The sequence below is a fragment of the Elephas maximus genome, chromosome 23 (genome assembly GCF_024166365.1).
Source record: "Elephas maximus indicus isolate mEleMax1 chromosome 23, mEleMax1 primary haplotype, whole genome shotgun sequence".
NCBI classification, from domain to species: Eukaryota; Metazoa; Chordata; class Mammalia; order Proboscidea; family Elephantidae; genus Elephas; species Elephas maximus.
The window spans coordinates 28,020,084-28,037,028 of NC_064841.1; the positions used below are offsets into that span (position 1 = coordinate 28,020,084).

General features: G+C 40.7%; 1 protein-coding gene across 4 annotated transcripts in view; it reads right to left on the reverse strand.

Annotated features, from left to right (window-relative positions):
- FNDC3B (fibronectin type III domain containing 3B) overlaps positions 1-16,945 on the reverse strand; it is a 391,440-nt gene that overhangs the window by 19,193 nt on the left and 355,302 nt on the right. For all 4 annotated transcript variants that reach the window (XM_049867193.1, XM_049867190.1, XM_049867192.1 and 1 more), the window contains 2 exons: positions 13,249-13,415; positions 449-576 (listed from right to left, as the gene is read on the reverse strand). In XM_049867193.1, the coding sequence (XP_049723150.1) occupies positions 449-576; positions 13,249-13,415 (295 nt within the window). The remainder of the gene's footprint in view (positions 1-448; positions 577-13,248; positions 13,416-16,945) is intronic.

Sequence of the window (16,945 nt, forward strand, 5' to 3'; positions counted from 1 at the left end):
AAGAGCCTATGGGTCACCTCCCTATCCTTCCATTAGAACTTCTATAATAAAGGCAGACAGGACATAGTCTCAACAGTAACTGCTGAAGCCCATTTCCCCTCTGTAGTAAAACCACAGGTATTTTAGGTTTCGATTACATACAGACGTGAATGCTCGTAAACATCACGTGCAGTATAGAACACAAATATAGAACTTAAAACCTAACCGTTTATAAGACAAGCTCTGCTTTAGAGATGAACATTTAAGATGAATGTCATCTGCTGCAAAGTGAAGTGTAAACTAGGGTTTACATACCCTAAAGAATTAGGTAACATGTTAGGCAGCTTCTACCACTGGTTTTAGGAAAACCGTAGCTCACTGGTCACTGAGTCACTCATGGTAATGAGCAGAGGCATGGAGCCAGCTGACTTTGGGAAGCCACACATCTGCCATGCACACTGGCTCTTACCTGTTTGTATTCAGATTCTCTTCCAACCAATACCTGCAGAATGTAGTTGACAGGATCGCCTTTCATTGGTGGTACCGTCTCCCATAGAATTTCACATGCATTTCCTTCTAACTGTGTCACTCGAGGTGCTGAAATATAAATCCACATATGCAGCTCAAATTTCAAAGTATCACATTAACAATGAGTATTTTACTAATATTAAGGGAACCCAGAGAGAGCGAGAGCATGCCCATGTCTGTCCTGAGGGGGGAGTTTATTTGCTGAGGGTCCCAGAGAACTGCAGGGTGTCTTACGCACAGAGAAGACACTCTGTGACCAGTAAGCCATTGATGAAAACTCCTTTGCTCACTATCTTACTAATCAAAAAATGGATCACATTTCTGTTATTTTTTCTATTGAGCACTTGTGTGAGGTTCACTGGGGGAATGCAAAAATTGCTAAGACAGACCCTGTTTCAAAGAATTTAAAATTAGTTGACGGATGGGGACAGCAAGATAGGAAAAAAAAAGGAGATAAGTACAAAAAGAAACTGAATGGAAGGCAGATTAAAAGGGAGGTGTAAACAAAACGTCAGCAAGCTCCAAGGCAGGGAAAGAGCACATATGGTTGAGTCTAAGAAATATTTGAGGAACAGGAGACATCTAAGACCCAGAAAATGGGCAGCATTGAAAGCCTTTTTAGAATTAAAGTATCTTACAGTTGCATTTTCTAAAAAATAATTTTTATTGTGCTTTAAGTGAAAGTTTACGAATCAAGTCAGTCTGTCACATACAAGCTTATATACACCTTACTCCATACTCCCACTTACTCTCCCCCTAATGAGTCAGCCCGTTCCCTCCTTCCAGTCTCTCCTTTCCTGATGATTTTGCCAGTTTCTAACCCTTTCTACCCTCCTATCTCCCCTCCAGACAGGAGATGCCAACACAGTCTCAAGTGTCCACCTGATACAAGTAGCTCACTCTTCATCAGCATCTCTCTCCAGCCCATTGTCCAGTCCCTTCCATGTCTGATGAGTTGTCTTCGGGAATGGTTCCTGTCCTGGGCCAACAGAAGGTTTGGGGACCATGACCGCCGGGATTCCTCTAGTCTCAGTCAGACCATTAAGTCTGGTCTTTTTATGGGAATTTGGGGTCTGCATCCCACTGTTCTCCTGCTCCCTCAGGGGTTCTCTGTTGTGCTCCCTTGTCAGGGCAGTCATCAGTTGTGGCCGGGCACCTTCTAGTTCCTCTGGTCTCAGGATGATGTAAGTCTCTGGTTCATGTGGCCCTTTCTGTCTCTTGGGCTCATAGTTATCGTGTGACCTTGGTGTTCTTCATTCTCCTTTGATCCAGGTGGGTTGAGACCAAGTGATGCATCTTAGATGGCCGCTTGTTAGCATTTAAGACCCCAGACGCCACATTTCCAAGTGGGATGCAGAATGTTTCCATAATAGAATTATTTTGCCAATTGACTTAGAAGTCCCCTTAAGCCATAGCCCCCAGATCCCCACCCTTGCTCCGCTGACCTTTGAAGCATACAGTTTATCCCGGAAACTTCTTTGCTTTTGGTCCAGTCCAGTTGAGCTGGCATTCCGTGTTTGAGTATTGTCCTTCCCTTCACCTAAAGTAGTTCTTAACTACTAACTAATCAGTAAATAACCCTCTCCCACCCTTCCTCCCTCCCCCCCCCTCGTAACCACAAAATTATGTGTTCTTCTCAGGTTTACTATTTCTCAAGATCTTATAATAGTGGTCTTATACAATATTTGTCCTTTTGCCTCTGACTAATTTCACTCAGCATAATGCCTTCCAGGTTCCTCCATGTTATGAAATGTTTCACAGATTTGTCACTGTTCTTTATCGATGCGTAGTATTCCATTGTGAGAATATACCATAATTTATTTAACCATTCATCCGTTGATGGACACCTTGGTTGCTTCCAAATTTTTGCTATTGTAAACAGAGCTGCAATAAACATGGGTGTGCATATATCTGTTCGTGTAAAGGCTCTTATTTCTCTAGGGTATATTCCGATGAGTGGGATTTCTGGGTTAAAAAAAAAAAATTTTTTTTTATGGTAGTTCTATTTCTGACTTTTTAACAAAATGCCAGATAGATTTCCAAAGTGGTTGTACCATCTTACATTCCCACCAGCAGTGTATAAGAGTTCCAATCTCTCCGCAGCCTCTCCAACACTTATTATTTTGTGTTTTTTGGATTAATGCCAGCCTTTTTTTCTTTCTGTTGGAGTGAGATGGAATCTCATTGTAGTTTTAATTTGCATTTCTCTAATGGCTAATGATCACGAGCATTTTCTCATGTATCTGTTAGCTGCTGCCTGAACATCTTCTTTAGTGAAGTGCGTGTTCATATCTTTTGCCCACTTTTTGATTGGGTTGTCTTTTTTTTTTTTTTAAATAATAATTTTTATTGAGCTTTAAGTGAACGTTTACAAATCAAGTCAGTCTGTCACATATAAGCTTATATACACCTTACTCCATACTCCCACTTACTCTCCCCCTAATGAGTCAGCCCTTCCAGTCTCTCCTTTCGTGACAATTTTGCTAGTTTCTAACCCTCTCTACCCTCCTATCTCTCTTCCAGACAGGAGATGCCAACACAGTCTCAAGTGTCCACCTGATACAAGTAGCTCACTCTTCATCAGCAACTCTCTCCTACCCATTGTCCAGACCCTTCCATGTCTGATGAGTTGTCTTCGGGAATGGTTCCTGTCCTGGGCCAACAGAAGGTTTGGGGACCATGACTGCCAGGATTCCTCTAGTCTCAGTCAGACCATTAAGTCTGGTCTTTTTATGAGAATTTGGGGTCTGCATCCCACTGTTCTCCTGCTCCCTCAGGGGTTCTCGGTTGTGCTCCCTGTCAGGGCAGTCACCGGTTACGGCCAGGCACCATCTAGTTCCTCTGGTCTCAGGATGATGTACGTCTCTGGTTCATGTGGCCCTTTCTGTCTCTTGGGCTCATAGTTATCGTGTGACCTTGGTGTTCTTCATTCTCCTTTGATCCAGGTGGGTTGAGACCAATTGATGCATCTTAGGTGGCTGCTTGTTAACATTTAAGGCCCCAGACGCCACATTTGAAAGTGGGATGCAGAATGTTTTCATAATAAAATTATTTTGCCAATTGACTTAGAAGTCGCCTTAAGCCTTGGGTTGTTTGTCTTTTTGTGGTTAATTTTAACAGAATCATATAGATTTTAGAGATCAGGCGCTGGTCAGAGATGTCATAGCTGAAAATTTTTTCCCAATCTGGAGGTGGTCTTTTTACTCTTTTGGTGAAGTCTTTAGATGAGCATAGGTGTTTGATTCTTAGGAGCTCCCAGTTATCTGGTTTCTCTTCGTCATTTTTGGTAATGTTTTGTATTCTGTTTATGCCTTGTATTAGGGCTCCTAAGGTTGTCCCTATTTTTTCTTCCACGATCTTTGTCGTTTTAGTCTTTATGTTTAGGTCTTTGATCCACTTGGAGTTAGTTTTTGTGCATGGTGTGAGGTATGGGTCCTGTTTCATTTTTTTGCAAGTGGATATCCAGTAATGCCAGCACCATTTGTTAAAAAGACTATCTTTTCCCCAATTAACTGACACTGGGCCTTTGTCAAATGTCAGATGCTCATATGTAGATGGATTTATATCTGGGTTCTCAATTCCGTTCCATTGGTCTATGTGCCTGTTGTTGTACCAGTACCAGGCTGTTTTGACTACTGTGGCTGTATAATAGGTTCTAAAATCAGATAGAGTGAGGCCTCCCACTTTCTTCTTCTTTTTCGGTAATGCTTTACTTATCCAAGGCTTCTTTCCCTTCCATATGAAGTTGGTGATTTGTTTCTCCATCACATTAAAAAATGTCATTGGAATTTGGATCGGAAGTGCATTGTATGTATAGATGGCTTTTGGTAGAATAGACATTTTTACTATGTTAAGTCTTCCTATCCATGAGCAAGGTATGTTTTTCCACTTAAGTAGGTCCTTTTTAGTTTCTCGCACTAGTACTTTGTAGTTTTCTTTGTATACATCTTTTACATCTTCGGTAAGATTTATTCCTAAGTATTTTATCTTCTTGGGGGCTACTGTGAATGGTATTGATTTGGTGATTTCCTCTTCGATGTTCTTTTTGTTGATGTAGAGGAATCCAAGTGATTTTTGTATGTTTATCTTATAACCTGAAACTCTGACAAACTTCTATTAGTTTCAGTAGTTTTCTGGAGGATTCCTTAGGGTTTTCTGTGTATACGATCATGTCATCTGCAAATAGAGATAATTTTACTTCCTCCTTGCCAATCCGGATGCCCTTTATTTCTTTTTCTGGCCTAATTGCTCTGGCTAGGACCTCTAGCACAATGTTGAATAAAAGCGGTGATAAAGGGCATCCTTGTCTGATTCCCTTTCTCAAGGGAAATGCTTTCAGGCTCTCTCCAGTTAGGGTGATGTTGGCTGTTGGTTTGTATAGATGCCCTTTATTATGTTGAGGAATTTTCCTTCATTTCCTATTTTGCTGAGAGTTTTTATCATGAATGGGTGTTGGACTTTGTCAAATACCTTTTCTGCATCTATTGATAAGATCACGTGGTTTTTGTCTTTTATTTATATAGTGGATTACATTAATGGTTTTTCTAATATTAAACCAGCCTTGCATACCTGGTATAAATCCCACTTGGTTGTGGTGGATTATTTTTTTGATATGTTGTTGAGTTCTATTGGCTAGAATTTTGTTGAGGATTTTTGCATCTATGTTCATGAGGGATATAGGTCTGTAATTTCCTTTTTTTGTGGTGTCTTTACCTGGTTTTGGTATCAGGGATATGGTGGCTTCATAGAATGCGTTGGGTAGCATTCCATCATTTTCTATGCTTTGAAATACCTTTAGTAGTAGTGGTGTTAACTCTTCTCTGAAAGTTTGGTAGAACTCTGCAGTGAAGCCATTCGGGCCAGGGCTTTCTTTTGTTGGGAGTGTTTTGATTAACTTTTCAATCTCTTTTTTTGTTATGGGTCTATTTAGTTGTTCTACTTCTGATTGTGTTAGTTTAGGTAGGTAGTGTTTTTCTAGGTATTCATCCATTTCTTCTAGGTTTGCAAATTGGTTAGAGTACAATTTTTCCTAATAATCTGATATGATTCTTTTAATTTCAGTTGGGTCTGTTGTGATGTGGCCCATCTCGTTTCTTATCCGGGTTATTTGTTTCCTTTCCTGTATTTCTTTAGTCAGTCTGGCCAACGGTTTATCAATTTTGTTAATTTTTTCAAAGAATCAGCTTTTGGCTTTGTTAATTCTTTCCATTGTTTTTCTGTACTCTAATTCATTTAGTTCAGCTCTAATTTTTATTATTTGTTTTCTTCTGGTGCCTGATGGATTCTTTTGTTGCTCCCTTTCTATTTGTTCAAGTTGTAGGGACAGTTCTCTGATTTTGGCTCTTTCTTCTTTTTGTATGTGTGCATTTATCGATATAAATTGGCCTCTGAGCACAGCTTTTGCTGTGTCCCAGAGGTTGATAGGAAGTGTTTTCATTCTCGTTGCATTCTCTAAATTTCTTTATTCCTTCCTTAATGTCTTCTATAACCCAGTCTTTTGTCAGCAGGGTATTGTTCAGCTTCCAAGTATTGGATTTCTTTTCCCTAATTTTTCTGTTATTGATTTCCACTTTTATGGCCTTGTGGTCTGAGAAGATGCTTTGTAATATTCCGATGTTTTGGATTCTGCAAAGGTTTGTTTTATGACCTAATATGTGGTCTATTCTAGAGAATGTTCCATGTACGCTAGAAAAAAAAGTATACTTTGCAGCGGTTGTTTGGAGTGTTCTGCGTAAGTCTATGAGGTCAAGTTGGTTGACTGTAGCAATTAGGCCTTCCATGTCTCTATTGAGCTTCTTACTGGATGTCCTGTCCTTCTCCGAAAGTGGTGTGTTGAAGTCTCCTACTATAATTGTGGAGGTATCTATCTCACTTTTCAGTTCTGTTAAAGTTTGTTTTATGTATCTTGCAGTCCTGTCATTGGGTGCATAAATATTTAATATGGTTATATCTTCCTGGTCTATTGTCCCTTTAATCATTATGTAGTGTTCTTCTTTATCCTTTGTGGTGGATTTAACTTTAAAGTCTATTTTGTCAGAGAGTAATATTGCTACTCCTGCTCTTTTTCGCTTGTTGTTTGCTTCATATATTTTTTTCTATCCTTTGAGTTTTAGTTTGTTTGTGTCTCTAAGTCTAAGGTGTGTCTCTTGTAGGCAGCATATAGACGGATCGTGTTTCTTTATTCTGTCTGAGACTCTCTGTCTCTTTATTGGTGCATTTAGTCCATTTATATTCAGTGTAATTATAGGTAAGTATGTGTTTAGTGCTGTCATTTTGATGCCTTTTTGTGTGTGTTGTTGACAATTTCATTTTTCCACTTTTTTGTGCTGAGACGTTTTTCAGTGTAAATTGTGTGTTCCTCATTTTCATAGTAGTTGAATTTATGTTTGCTGAATCGTTATGTTTTTCTTGGTTTTTATTTTGAGTTATGGAGTTGTTATACCTCTTTGTGGTTACCTTATTATCTACCCCTAGTTTTCTAAGCAAACATCTAACTTGTATTGTCATATATCGCCTTGTTTCCCTCTCCATATGGCAGTTCTATGCCTCCTGTATTTAGTCCCTCTTTTTGAATATTGTGATCTTTTACATATTAACTTCAATGATTCCCTGTTTTGAGCATTTTTTTCTTTTTAAAATTAATCTTAATTTGTTTTTGTGATTTCCTTCTTTGAGTTGGTATCAGGATGTTCTGTTCTGTGACCTTGTGTTGTGCTGGTATCTGATATTATTGATTTTCTGACCAAACAATTTCCTTTAGTGCTTCTTGTAGCTTTGGTTTGATTTTTGCAAATTCCCCAAGCTTGTGTTTATTTGGAAATGTTTTAATTTCACCTTCATATTTGAGAGAGAGTTTTGCTGGATATATGATCCTTGGCTGGCAGTTTTTCTCCTTCAGTGCTCTATATATGTCATCCCATTGCCTTCTTGACTGCATGGCTTCTGCTGAACTTATTCTTATTGATTCTCCTTTGTAGGAGACCTTTCTTTTATACCTGGCTGCTTTTAAAATTTTCTCTTTATCTTTGGTTTTGGCAAGTTTGGTGATAATATGTCTTGGCGATTTTCTTTTTGGATCAGTCTTAAATGAGGTTCGATGAGCATCTTGGATAGATATCCTTTCGTCTTTCATGATGTCAGGGAAGTTTTCTGCCAACAGATCTTCAACTATTCTCTCTGTATTTTCTGTTATCCCTCCCTGTTCTGGGACCCCAATCACACGCAAGTTACTCTTCTTGATAGAGTCCCACATGATTCTCAGGGTTTCTTCATTTTTTAAATTCTTTTATCTGATTTTTTTTTCCAGCTATATTGGTGTCAACTCCCTTTTCTTCCAGGTCCCCCACTGTGCATTCCAATTGCTCGAGTCTGCTCCTCTGACTTCCTATTGAGTTGTCTAATTCTGTAATTTTACTGTTAATCTTTTGGATTTCTGAATGCTGTCTCTCTATGGATTCTTGCAGCTTATTAATTTTTCCACTATGTTCTTGAATAATCTTCTTGATTTCTTCAACTGCTTTATCAGTGTGTTCCTTGGCTTTTTCTGTAGATTGCCTTATTTCATTTCTGAGGTCATCCCTGATGTCCTGAAGCATTCTGTAAATTAGTTTTTTATATTCTGCATCTGGCAATTCCAGGATTGTATCTTCATTTGGGAAAGATTTTGATTCTTTAGTTTGGGGAGTTGTAGAAGCAGTCATGGTCTGCTTCTTTATGTGGTTTGATATCGATTGCTGTCTCCGAGCCATCATTAAGATATTGTAGTGATTTATTTTATATTTGCTCACTGAGTCTTATTTTGTTTTGTTTCCTTTCCATATACGTAGATGGGCTACTAGATTGCGCTGTCTTGATTGTTGTAGCCCTTGAATCACTTATGTCCTATTACCAGCTGGTTTGGTCTGTTACCAGATATATAAGCCTAAGAGTCCGTTCACGATCCTTGAATAGAATCTGATTTTGGGTCATCAAGTGTGTGGTGCAGACTGTCACCTATCCACCTAGAGGAGTAGTGGTGATAGCTGTGTGCACCAGATTCTAGTAGCAGCAGGGGGTCACACTCCGGGGGGGTAGGATGGTGACAGGCTTCCCCCAAATGCCAGTGAGGTAGGTGTGTCTCTATTCCTAAAGCACTTTGGTTGAGTGTGCTCTGCAGCTGTACCTTAGGCACCCAATGCAAGTACCTCTACAGACTGGTAGGTGTCACCATCCTTAGACCCCTAAGGCAGGAGGCTAGGTGGTTTGGGGGGAACTTCAGCCCTCAGTTCCCCCTTGTGGGTCAGTGAGGGCTCTGTTGAATACGCAGGTATCAGACCTGGGAAACTTGTCTTTCTAGTAATCAGCTAAAACAATTACAGTCAGATCCCTATCAGAATTGCCTTTGCATTATAATAGCCACCTAGTTCCCTGTAGGGATGAAAGCCCAAGACTGTGGATCTCATATGCTTGGCTGGAGCTGGTTGTGTATTTTTAGTTCAATTAGGGAAGGATTTTTGGTCCCTGGGTTTTTTGTAGCTGCTTCTCTCAGGCCAGGAGAATGGGTTACGAAAAGACCAAAAAGGAAAGAAAAACCGCAGAGCACTTCACTCTCTGGCTCAGGAAATTCCAATGTTAATGAAGCCGCCTGGGGGAGGGGAGGGATCAGATAAATAGGAGAGAGTAGCACCCCGGAATATAGACAAAGTTACTTATCTTGTTTGGTGATGACTGTTTTATCCGAGATTTCCGAGGGGTGTGTAGCCTGTGTGCGTTGGCTGGGTCGAGATTGCCCCTGAGGGTCAGGCCCGTGTCCTGTGCTTGTGCTGTCTCAGAAGCCATGGTCAGTTCCTCTGCTCCCAGTCCAAAGCCCAGTGCCAAGGTTCCCTGGCTGGGACGCCAGACTCCAGGCTCCAAAATCAGTCGCTGCCTCCTGGTGACTTCTCCTGTCAGCCGCGTCGCTGTGCTGCCTGTGTGCACTGGCTGGGCTTCCCCCCAGGTCACTTCTGGGGGCTAGGGCTGCGACCTGTGTTTACGCCGTCTCAGGATGCCGTGCTCAGCTCCCCTGTGCCCAGTCCAAAGCCCGGCGCCAAGGTTTTCTGACTGGGACGCTGGCTCCAGGCTCTGAAAGCAGTCGTTGCTTCCCCGTGGTTGTTCATTCTCAGTCTCTGTCACTCAGGTCAACTCTTTAGATCTGTGTTTGATGGTCAGGGTTCGTAGATTGTCATGTATGTGATTGATTCACTTGTTTTTCCGAGTCTTTGTTGCAAGAGGGATCCGAGGTAGCTTCTACCTAGTCAGCCATCTTGGTCCCCTGGTCACAGTTGCATTTTTTAGTTGTTGTTAGAGTACTATACTTCTCTTAATGTAATAGTACTATTCCAAAGCTTAGGCAGCATTTTCATTTATAACAAAAAAATACATTTGGCAGAGAACACTACTGGGAGTATTTTGTGTCTGGACAACTTATTTGAGCTGGTTAGCCATAAATTTCCAGCCATAAGTGTCACAAATTACCTTGAGGCAAACGGGTATGATAAAGATATTTCTCTCACCTGTGGGAAAATACAAACTATCCTTTTCCTTTATCGTTGTGGTACATTTCTTCAAGGCAAAGTTTATTTTAAATTATTCAAAATTATAAAGTCATGTCATTATTCCAATGTGAGAGGTAAGAATAATCAATGTTCAAGATTTAACCCTGACAGAAGGATATTTTCTACCATTGTTTTACTTTACATTTCTTGTGCTTCTTGTTATTAGCTGCAGTTGAGTCAGCTCCAACTCATGGCGACCTTATGCACAATAGAACGAAACATTGCCAGGTCTTGTGCCATCTCCGTGATCTTCGATATGTCTAAGCTCACTGTTGTGGCTATTATGTTAATTTGTTCCACTGCGAGGTTTCCTCATTTTTGCTGACACTCTACTTTACCAAACATAATATCCTTTTCTAGGGATTGCTCTTTCCTAATTTTGTGGCCAAAGTAAGCAAGATGAAGCTTCACCATCCCTGAGTACCTATTGAGAATGTATCAGACACTCCAATATGTGCTTCTACATTATTCCCTTTAATTCTCATAAGTTTTTTTTCTAAATTTTATTTACTTTGTTGTTGTTGAGAACATACACAGCAAAACATAAGCCGATTCAACAGTTTCTACATGTATAATCCAATGACACTGCTTACATACTTCGAGCTATGCAACCATTCTCACCCTCCTTTTCTGAATTGTTTCTCCTTCATTAACATAAACTACCCCCAAGGTTCCTTCTAATCTTTTGAGCAGCTATGTCAGTTTGATCCCATATAGATAGTTCTTAAAAGAGCATAATGGTCAAAAACCCAAAAAACAAAACCAATTGCCGTCGAGTCAACTCCGATCATGGCAACCCCATATGACAGAGCAGAACTGCCCCACAGAGTTTCCAAGTAGTGACTGGTGGATTTGAACTGCCCACCTCTTGGTTAGCAGCTGTAGCTCTAATCTACTGTGCCACCAGGGCTCCATAATGCTCAGTACAGACCTCTTTTACTAGGTAAGCTAAACTATTGTTAGGTTTTAAGGTGACTTCAGGGGATATTTTTGGTTTAAGGTTTAAAGATTATCTCAAGGCAATAGTTACAGGGGTTCATCCACCCTCCACGGCTCTGGAAAGTCTAGAGTCTAAGAGAATTTGATATTCTGTTCTGCATTTTCCCCCTTATAGTTGCATGTTTTAGTTTATTTGAATTCCTAATGACATAAAAGCAATTCTGTAGGGATAGTTGTTTCAACTTGTAATTCTCTGTAGGATACTGTTTCAGAAAAATAACAGTTTTTCTTTAAAAAAAAAAAAAAAAATCAGTCTGTTGGAATTATTTGGCTAAAAATCCAAACAATTTATGGAAAAACTAAATAAGGAACCTTGTCAGACTAAACAGGACTCTAACTAAGGACAATAATTTCCTGAATGTAAGACTGTGAGGAAGAAGACCAGGTCATGTGGTAGTGTAAAGACTCTGTCCTTCTGAAATAAAAGAAGCTTGAAATGGAAGTACTATCAAAACAAAGAGTGTTCTAGTTACCATAAAATGAATCCGCACCAAAAACCACTTTGAAAGACAAAGTTAAGGCTTCTCTATACCAGAAAGACCCTTGAAGTTTGCTAACTGGTAAATGTAGTGAACCTTTCTTGTTACCAACAAACCAAGCAACCATGGCATGTTCAGGAACTGTTCTGATATAGCAGAAACTCGAAGCTCTATCCAAGGACTAGGACACCTACTGCCACAGTGACCCAGTAAGGCCTTGCATGTACACATTCATACTAGTTTCTTAGTCACATACAGAAGCAAGTGCCAAGCACTGGCTATATTCCAATTATATTCCTCTTGCATGAGTTTATCATGTGATCTATATTGTCTTGTTACTGAAATTATGGTCCATGGGCTAGCAACATCAATACTACCTGGGAGCTTGTTAAAAATGCAACTGGAGCTGAGGTGCACGGAAGAAGGAATTTATCATAAACTAGCCCTGGTAGAAGCTATAGGAAACCGTCACAGAATCCAAGCCAGACCTGAACCAGGTCCTGGAGGCTCCTCCCACTCTCATTTAATTGACTCTGCTGCCCTAGGGGTAGCTAACTTAGCTCCTCCATGTGGAAGCAGCAAGTCAAATGGCTGTGCTCCTGGGGCCAAACGCATTTAGGACCTTTTCTACAGGTGTGCTCGCCCCATTAGCCACCCAAATAACACAGGAACTCTTTTCACCCTTGTAAAACCTGGTTCAGGTGGGCTGCTTGTCTGTTACCTACAGGGTTACTTTGAGCAGTAGATGGATGAAATGACTAGTGCTGCCAGCTCACCGAGAGACACGCAGCAGGAACCTACACGAGAACCATGAGATCTGGAGGGAACAGGAGCATAGCCTCAGGAGTCCGCGAGGGGGCTGGGACCCAGGCCTAAAGCTGGGTGGGATGTGCCAAGCATGCTTCAAAAGCCCCTGCTGAAGGCCCTGCCTTGTGAGTCTGCTATACACAGAGCTAACTCCGTGGAAGAACATGGGGGAAAGGGGCTCAGTAGATCTGGTGGAGTGTGGAGAGAGTGGTTTGGCAGAGTGGTTTTTGTTCACTTCCTCAGAAAGATATGGGAGAAGGTTGGGGTCTAGTGCTTTCTGCACTACCTGAGCCCATGTATGAGGCAGAGTAGTAAAACCAGTTACGCACAAGCCTCAAAGCATATGCTCAGAGAGATAAGACCAGGCCACTGCTGCTGCTGCAGCTTTCCAAAGGCATCTCTCCACAGCTGCAGTCATAGGCCAGGGGTTGCTCAAGTCGATCCCCAATTTCTAGGCATCAAAGTCATCTGAAGATGCATGACAGCCTCCGCTCCACCCAAATATTTTTGGGAAAAAAGATTCTGAAAACTTCCCTGGTAAAATGTTGTTACTGCTTAGCCCCAGGAATTCACCTTTATTTCAAAACCAAAGCTCTGTCATTGAGGTCTGTTACTTTGTCCATCTATCTCCTATGGGGACAAGAATACCTGGTTATTAACTTATTTGTAATAACCCTTTATATATATCTAAGAAAAATCCTTTAAGGCCTCTCATTTCCCCAGACAACCCATTTTGAACCTTCTTTTTAAAATGTTCTTTTGATTTCTCTTGCTGATATTATAAATATTAGAAGACTATATATGAGTATATTTAAGGTCAGAAATGAGCTTCGACAATTCCCTCACTGTCAAAGGAATGTATGACAGACACCCTGTCTACCCACCTTTGATGGCCGGGGGGACACTTTTGGTTGTGCTGAAGGTGTAGGTTTCCGAGAAGGGCCCTTCACCAGCATCACTTGCTGCCTGGATTCGGAAGGAGTAGCATGTGAACTCCGTCAGCCTCTGGACCTTGTAGGTGTGGCTGGGTCCTCTGTAGATTGAAATAAACCTAAAGGAAGGAGCAGAATCCATTAGCCATCTGCACTTTTAATAATGACAAGAAATTAATTATGAGGCACACTTGTGGAGCAGATTAGGTCAACTTGGCAAACATTTTTCATTCAGTGGGACTAATCAACCAGTTGCTAGGTTATGGCTAAGTTACAGTGTCTAGTGCATGTTTACATAGATGAAAACCACAAATTTAAGCATGTTTAAAGCTTGGGATGAGATTCTTTTCATTGCAGTCTAGATTCTAGAAACACCAGTTGTTCATGTTTTCATTTACTAATAAAAATCAGTATTTTCAAATTTTTCTCTATATCTATATATCTATATCTGTGTGACCTGACAGTGTTCACATACCCCCTGCTTCTGTCTATCAGGCAATGAAGTCAATGCCAATTAGGCACTTGAGAAATAAAATGTTCTCTTTACCCAAATTTTGTAAATAATTGAGGCTTAACAGAAAATTCTTTTAATTTTAACCCTTATCAATCTTTTCAAGAGATTAAAGCCCTATCCTAAACTCATAAGAAAACATCTATCAATTACGGATCTCTTTAAAAATTTTTATTGTACTTTAGATGATGGTTTACAGAACTAGCTTCTCACTAAACAGTTAGTACACATACTGTTTCATGACAATGGTTAACAACCCCACCGCATGACAACACTCTCCCTTCTCAACCTGGGGTTCCCTATTGCCAGCTTTCCTGTGCCCTCCTGCCTTCTCGTCCTTGCCCCTGAGCTGGTGTGCCCTTTTAGTCTCATTTTGTTTTATGGGCCTGTCTAATCTTCAGATGAAGGGTGAACCTCAGGAGTGACTTCATTACGGAGTTAAAAGGGTGTCAGGGGGCCATACTCTCAGGGTTTCTCCAGTCTCTGTTAGGCCAGTAAGTCTGGTCTTTTTTTGAGTTAGAATTTTGTTCTATCAATTATGGATCTTTAAGAGAATGTGTTAGAAAAGAAAAAAATAAGGTGCTCAGAATCAACCATCTGGTTAATGAAAGTGACAGTACAGATGGGCTGGACAGTTTAGACTGGCAGCTTCTGCTCTTCCTCCCATCTGACCCAGGACTATTTTGCATTTCTCCGCTTAATAATATTTCCATGTGATGTACGATAGAAAGCATCAAGATAAAAAATAGGCCTTATATTTCAGGTGTTTTCTCCTAGGGTCTTGAAAAATTAACATTTTCACAATGAAACTGGATTACTTATACTTAACTGTAAAATTTTAGAAATAAAAATAACTTCCCATAAGTTATCTAGGATCTTGACTAGATTCAGGATCTGAATCCTCCTGGTTCAGGGATACTTTGAGAAACACTAGATTAGTTAAGCCAACCATGCTGCCTTATTCCTACACAGGCCAACCAATTCTCCCAGTTTCCAGGGCTCTGTCATAACATCTGAGGACAATCCATTGTCCTCAGTTAACTGCAAGTCGGTCACTGATGGAGTCACATTCAGAATGTCTGACTCGTAGGCTAGTTTGGCCTAAGCGGTAAGCAAAATTTACACATTCATTTAGCAAACATTTATCGAATATCTGCTATGTGTTAGGCCTATGGATTCAAAGATGATTAAGCCTAGTGAGATGGTTGGTCCACGTGGGCAGGGCTCTCTGAAGGAGAGCAGCAGCTTTACCAAGTGCTAGGGAACTGACCCCCTGGAAATGTGTGTGCGCGCACATATAAGACCTGCTACAGTCCCTTTTCCTTTGTCAGTTCACCTGGCCCCCTTCCTGGTCCTGCCCCTGAACCATATCTTTATCGTCCTTTGATACTAATCAATCCTCAAAACAAGTTTAGTGCTTTCTTAGTAGCTATTTCTGGGGGAAGAGTGAGTAAAGTGAAACAAATCTCTTCCTGTAAATCTTGAAACAACTTCTCTTACAAAGCTTGTCAATACAGTCATGTGCCACATAACGTCCGTTCGGGCAACGTCCAACCGCATGTACATCCGTGGTTCCATAAGTTCAGGAATCCCGATTAGAGAACGGGACATGGCAGATGTAACAGGACTTATTGGATGTAGCAGACGCAATAGCTTCCTGCATGCAACACGTGTATCTCGTGTCTCTTGTATACAAAGTGACCACGCTGCCAGGCATATAATGTTAGAGTACGTAAAAAACATTAAAAGAAATACTTCCAGATACACTAAAACATCTTTAACACAATACAGTAATAAGAATGTTTTGATGAGCATTGCAAAGTGGCAGCCATTTCTTATTACAAACCATTGTAGGTACCTCAGATTTCTAATACGATAGGCTTTATAGGGGCTGATTCATAACGATGGGTTGCACATAGTAAGTTGGACGTTCATAATTCGGGGACTGCCTGCACATAATATGGTGTTTGCGCAACTCCAAATCACCTAACATCCTATTTCACAGAAAGTATCACGGACGTTCGATGACGCACGGCTGTACTTATTTAAAATATGCGTGCGTTCACCAGCCTTTACAATCAAGTTCCTCAGCCCAGTCATTTCATCTACTTAATGATCCTTCCGCTTTTCTGTGTAAGGAAACACTTTTTACAGGAGGCTGAACATTTTTAATTTCAGGGAAAGCCAGACTCCAGGCTGAAGCCCACAAATTCCATGGCAACCTACTTAGTGCTCTTGACACATGACCACCTTAATGAAGATACCCTTGCTAATGTCAGCGGCAAACAGCTATTTATTAACTCAGCCTCAACTGGGCTAGAATTTCTAACAGGAATAACTGCCCTTAATTATCCTGCAGAATGGAAGTCATAGTTTAAGAAGTAAAAGCGTTACATCTTCAATAGAAACTTGCAATAAAGCACAGTTTCTCAAGGAGCTTGGAGAGGACTACTAGGAACAGTGCTGCTTCTGTGGCATGCCACCCGCTAAGCAGAGGACCTCCTTTTGAAAAGAAGTTGAGTATATATTTGTGCCCAGCAACAGTCACAGTCACAAAGAAATTTACTGAAGCTGATTCAGTATCCTAACTTGAAGTGTAATCTAAATTTAGCAGATAGCATGCATATCAGTTCTCAAATACATCAAAATTTGCTGTATCTGGACTAGTCATTTTGTTCCTTCAACTTGTTTGCTCTCATACCACAGTGTTTTGTTCATCTTTTCAAATGGCAATCCTGTTTATAAAAAGCACTGTGGAAAAAGCTGTTAGTCACAAGAGAACTTGACAATTTTGCCATTGGAGCGTTTGTTCGTGTCTCTGAATAGTGTTAATGAGAAATAAAAGAAAGCCTGCATTTGCTTTTAGAAAAAAGCTAGAGTGACTGAAGGTTCTGAAGGCAGTATTTACACACAGAATTTCAGATGTTCAGTCTCATTACCTTTGCCATGTGTGAAGCTGCTGTTGGGTCACCTGGTAGCTGGAATGCCCCTTGGAATGGAAGTTGGGAACTCACTGCCTGATGGTCCAGCAGAAGGGAGCTGATAAGGGGAGGGAAAGAGTAGCTCTTCTCCCCTCCAGCCTTTTCTAGAACAAGCTTATGTCTGAGCGTCCTTTAGTTTAGCCCAATTGCCAATAAT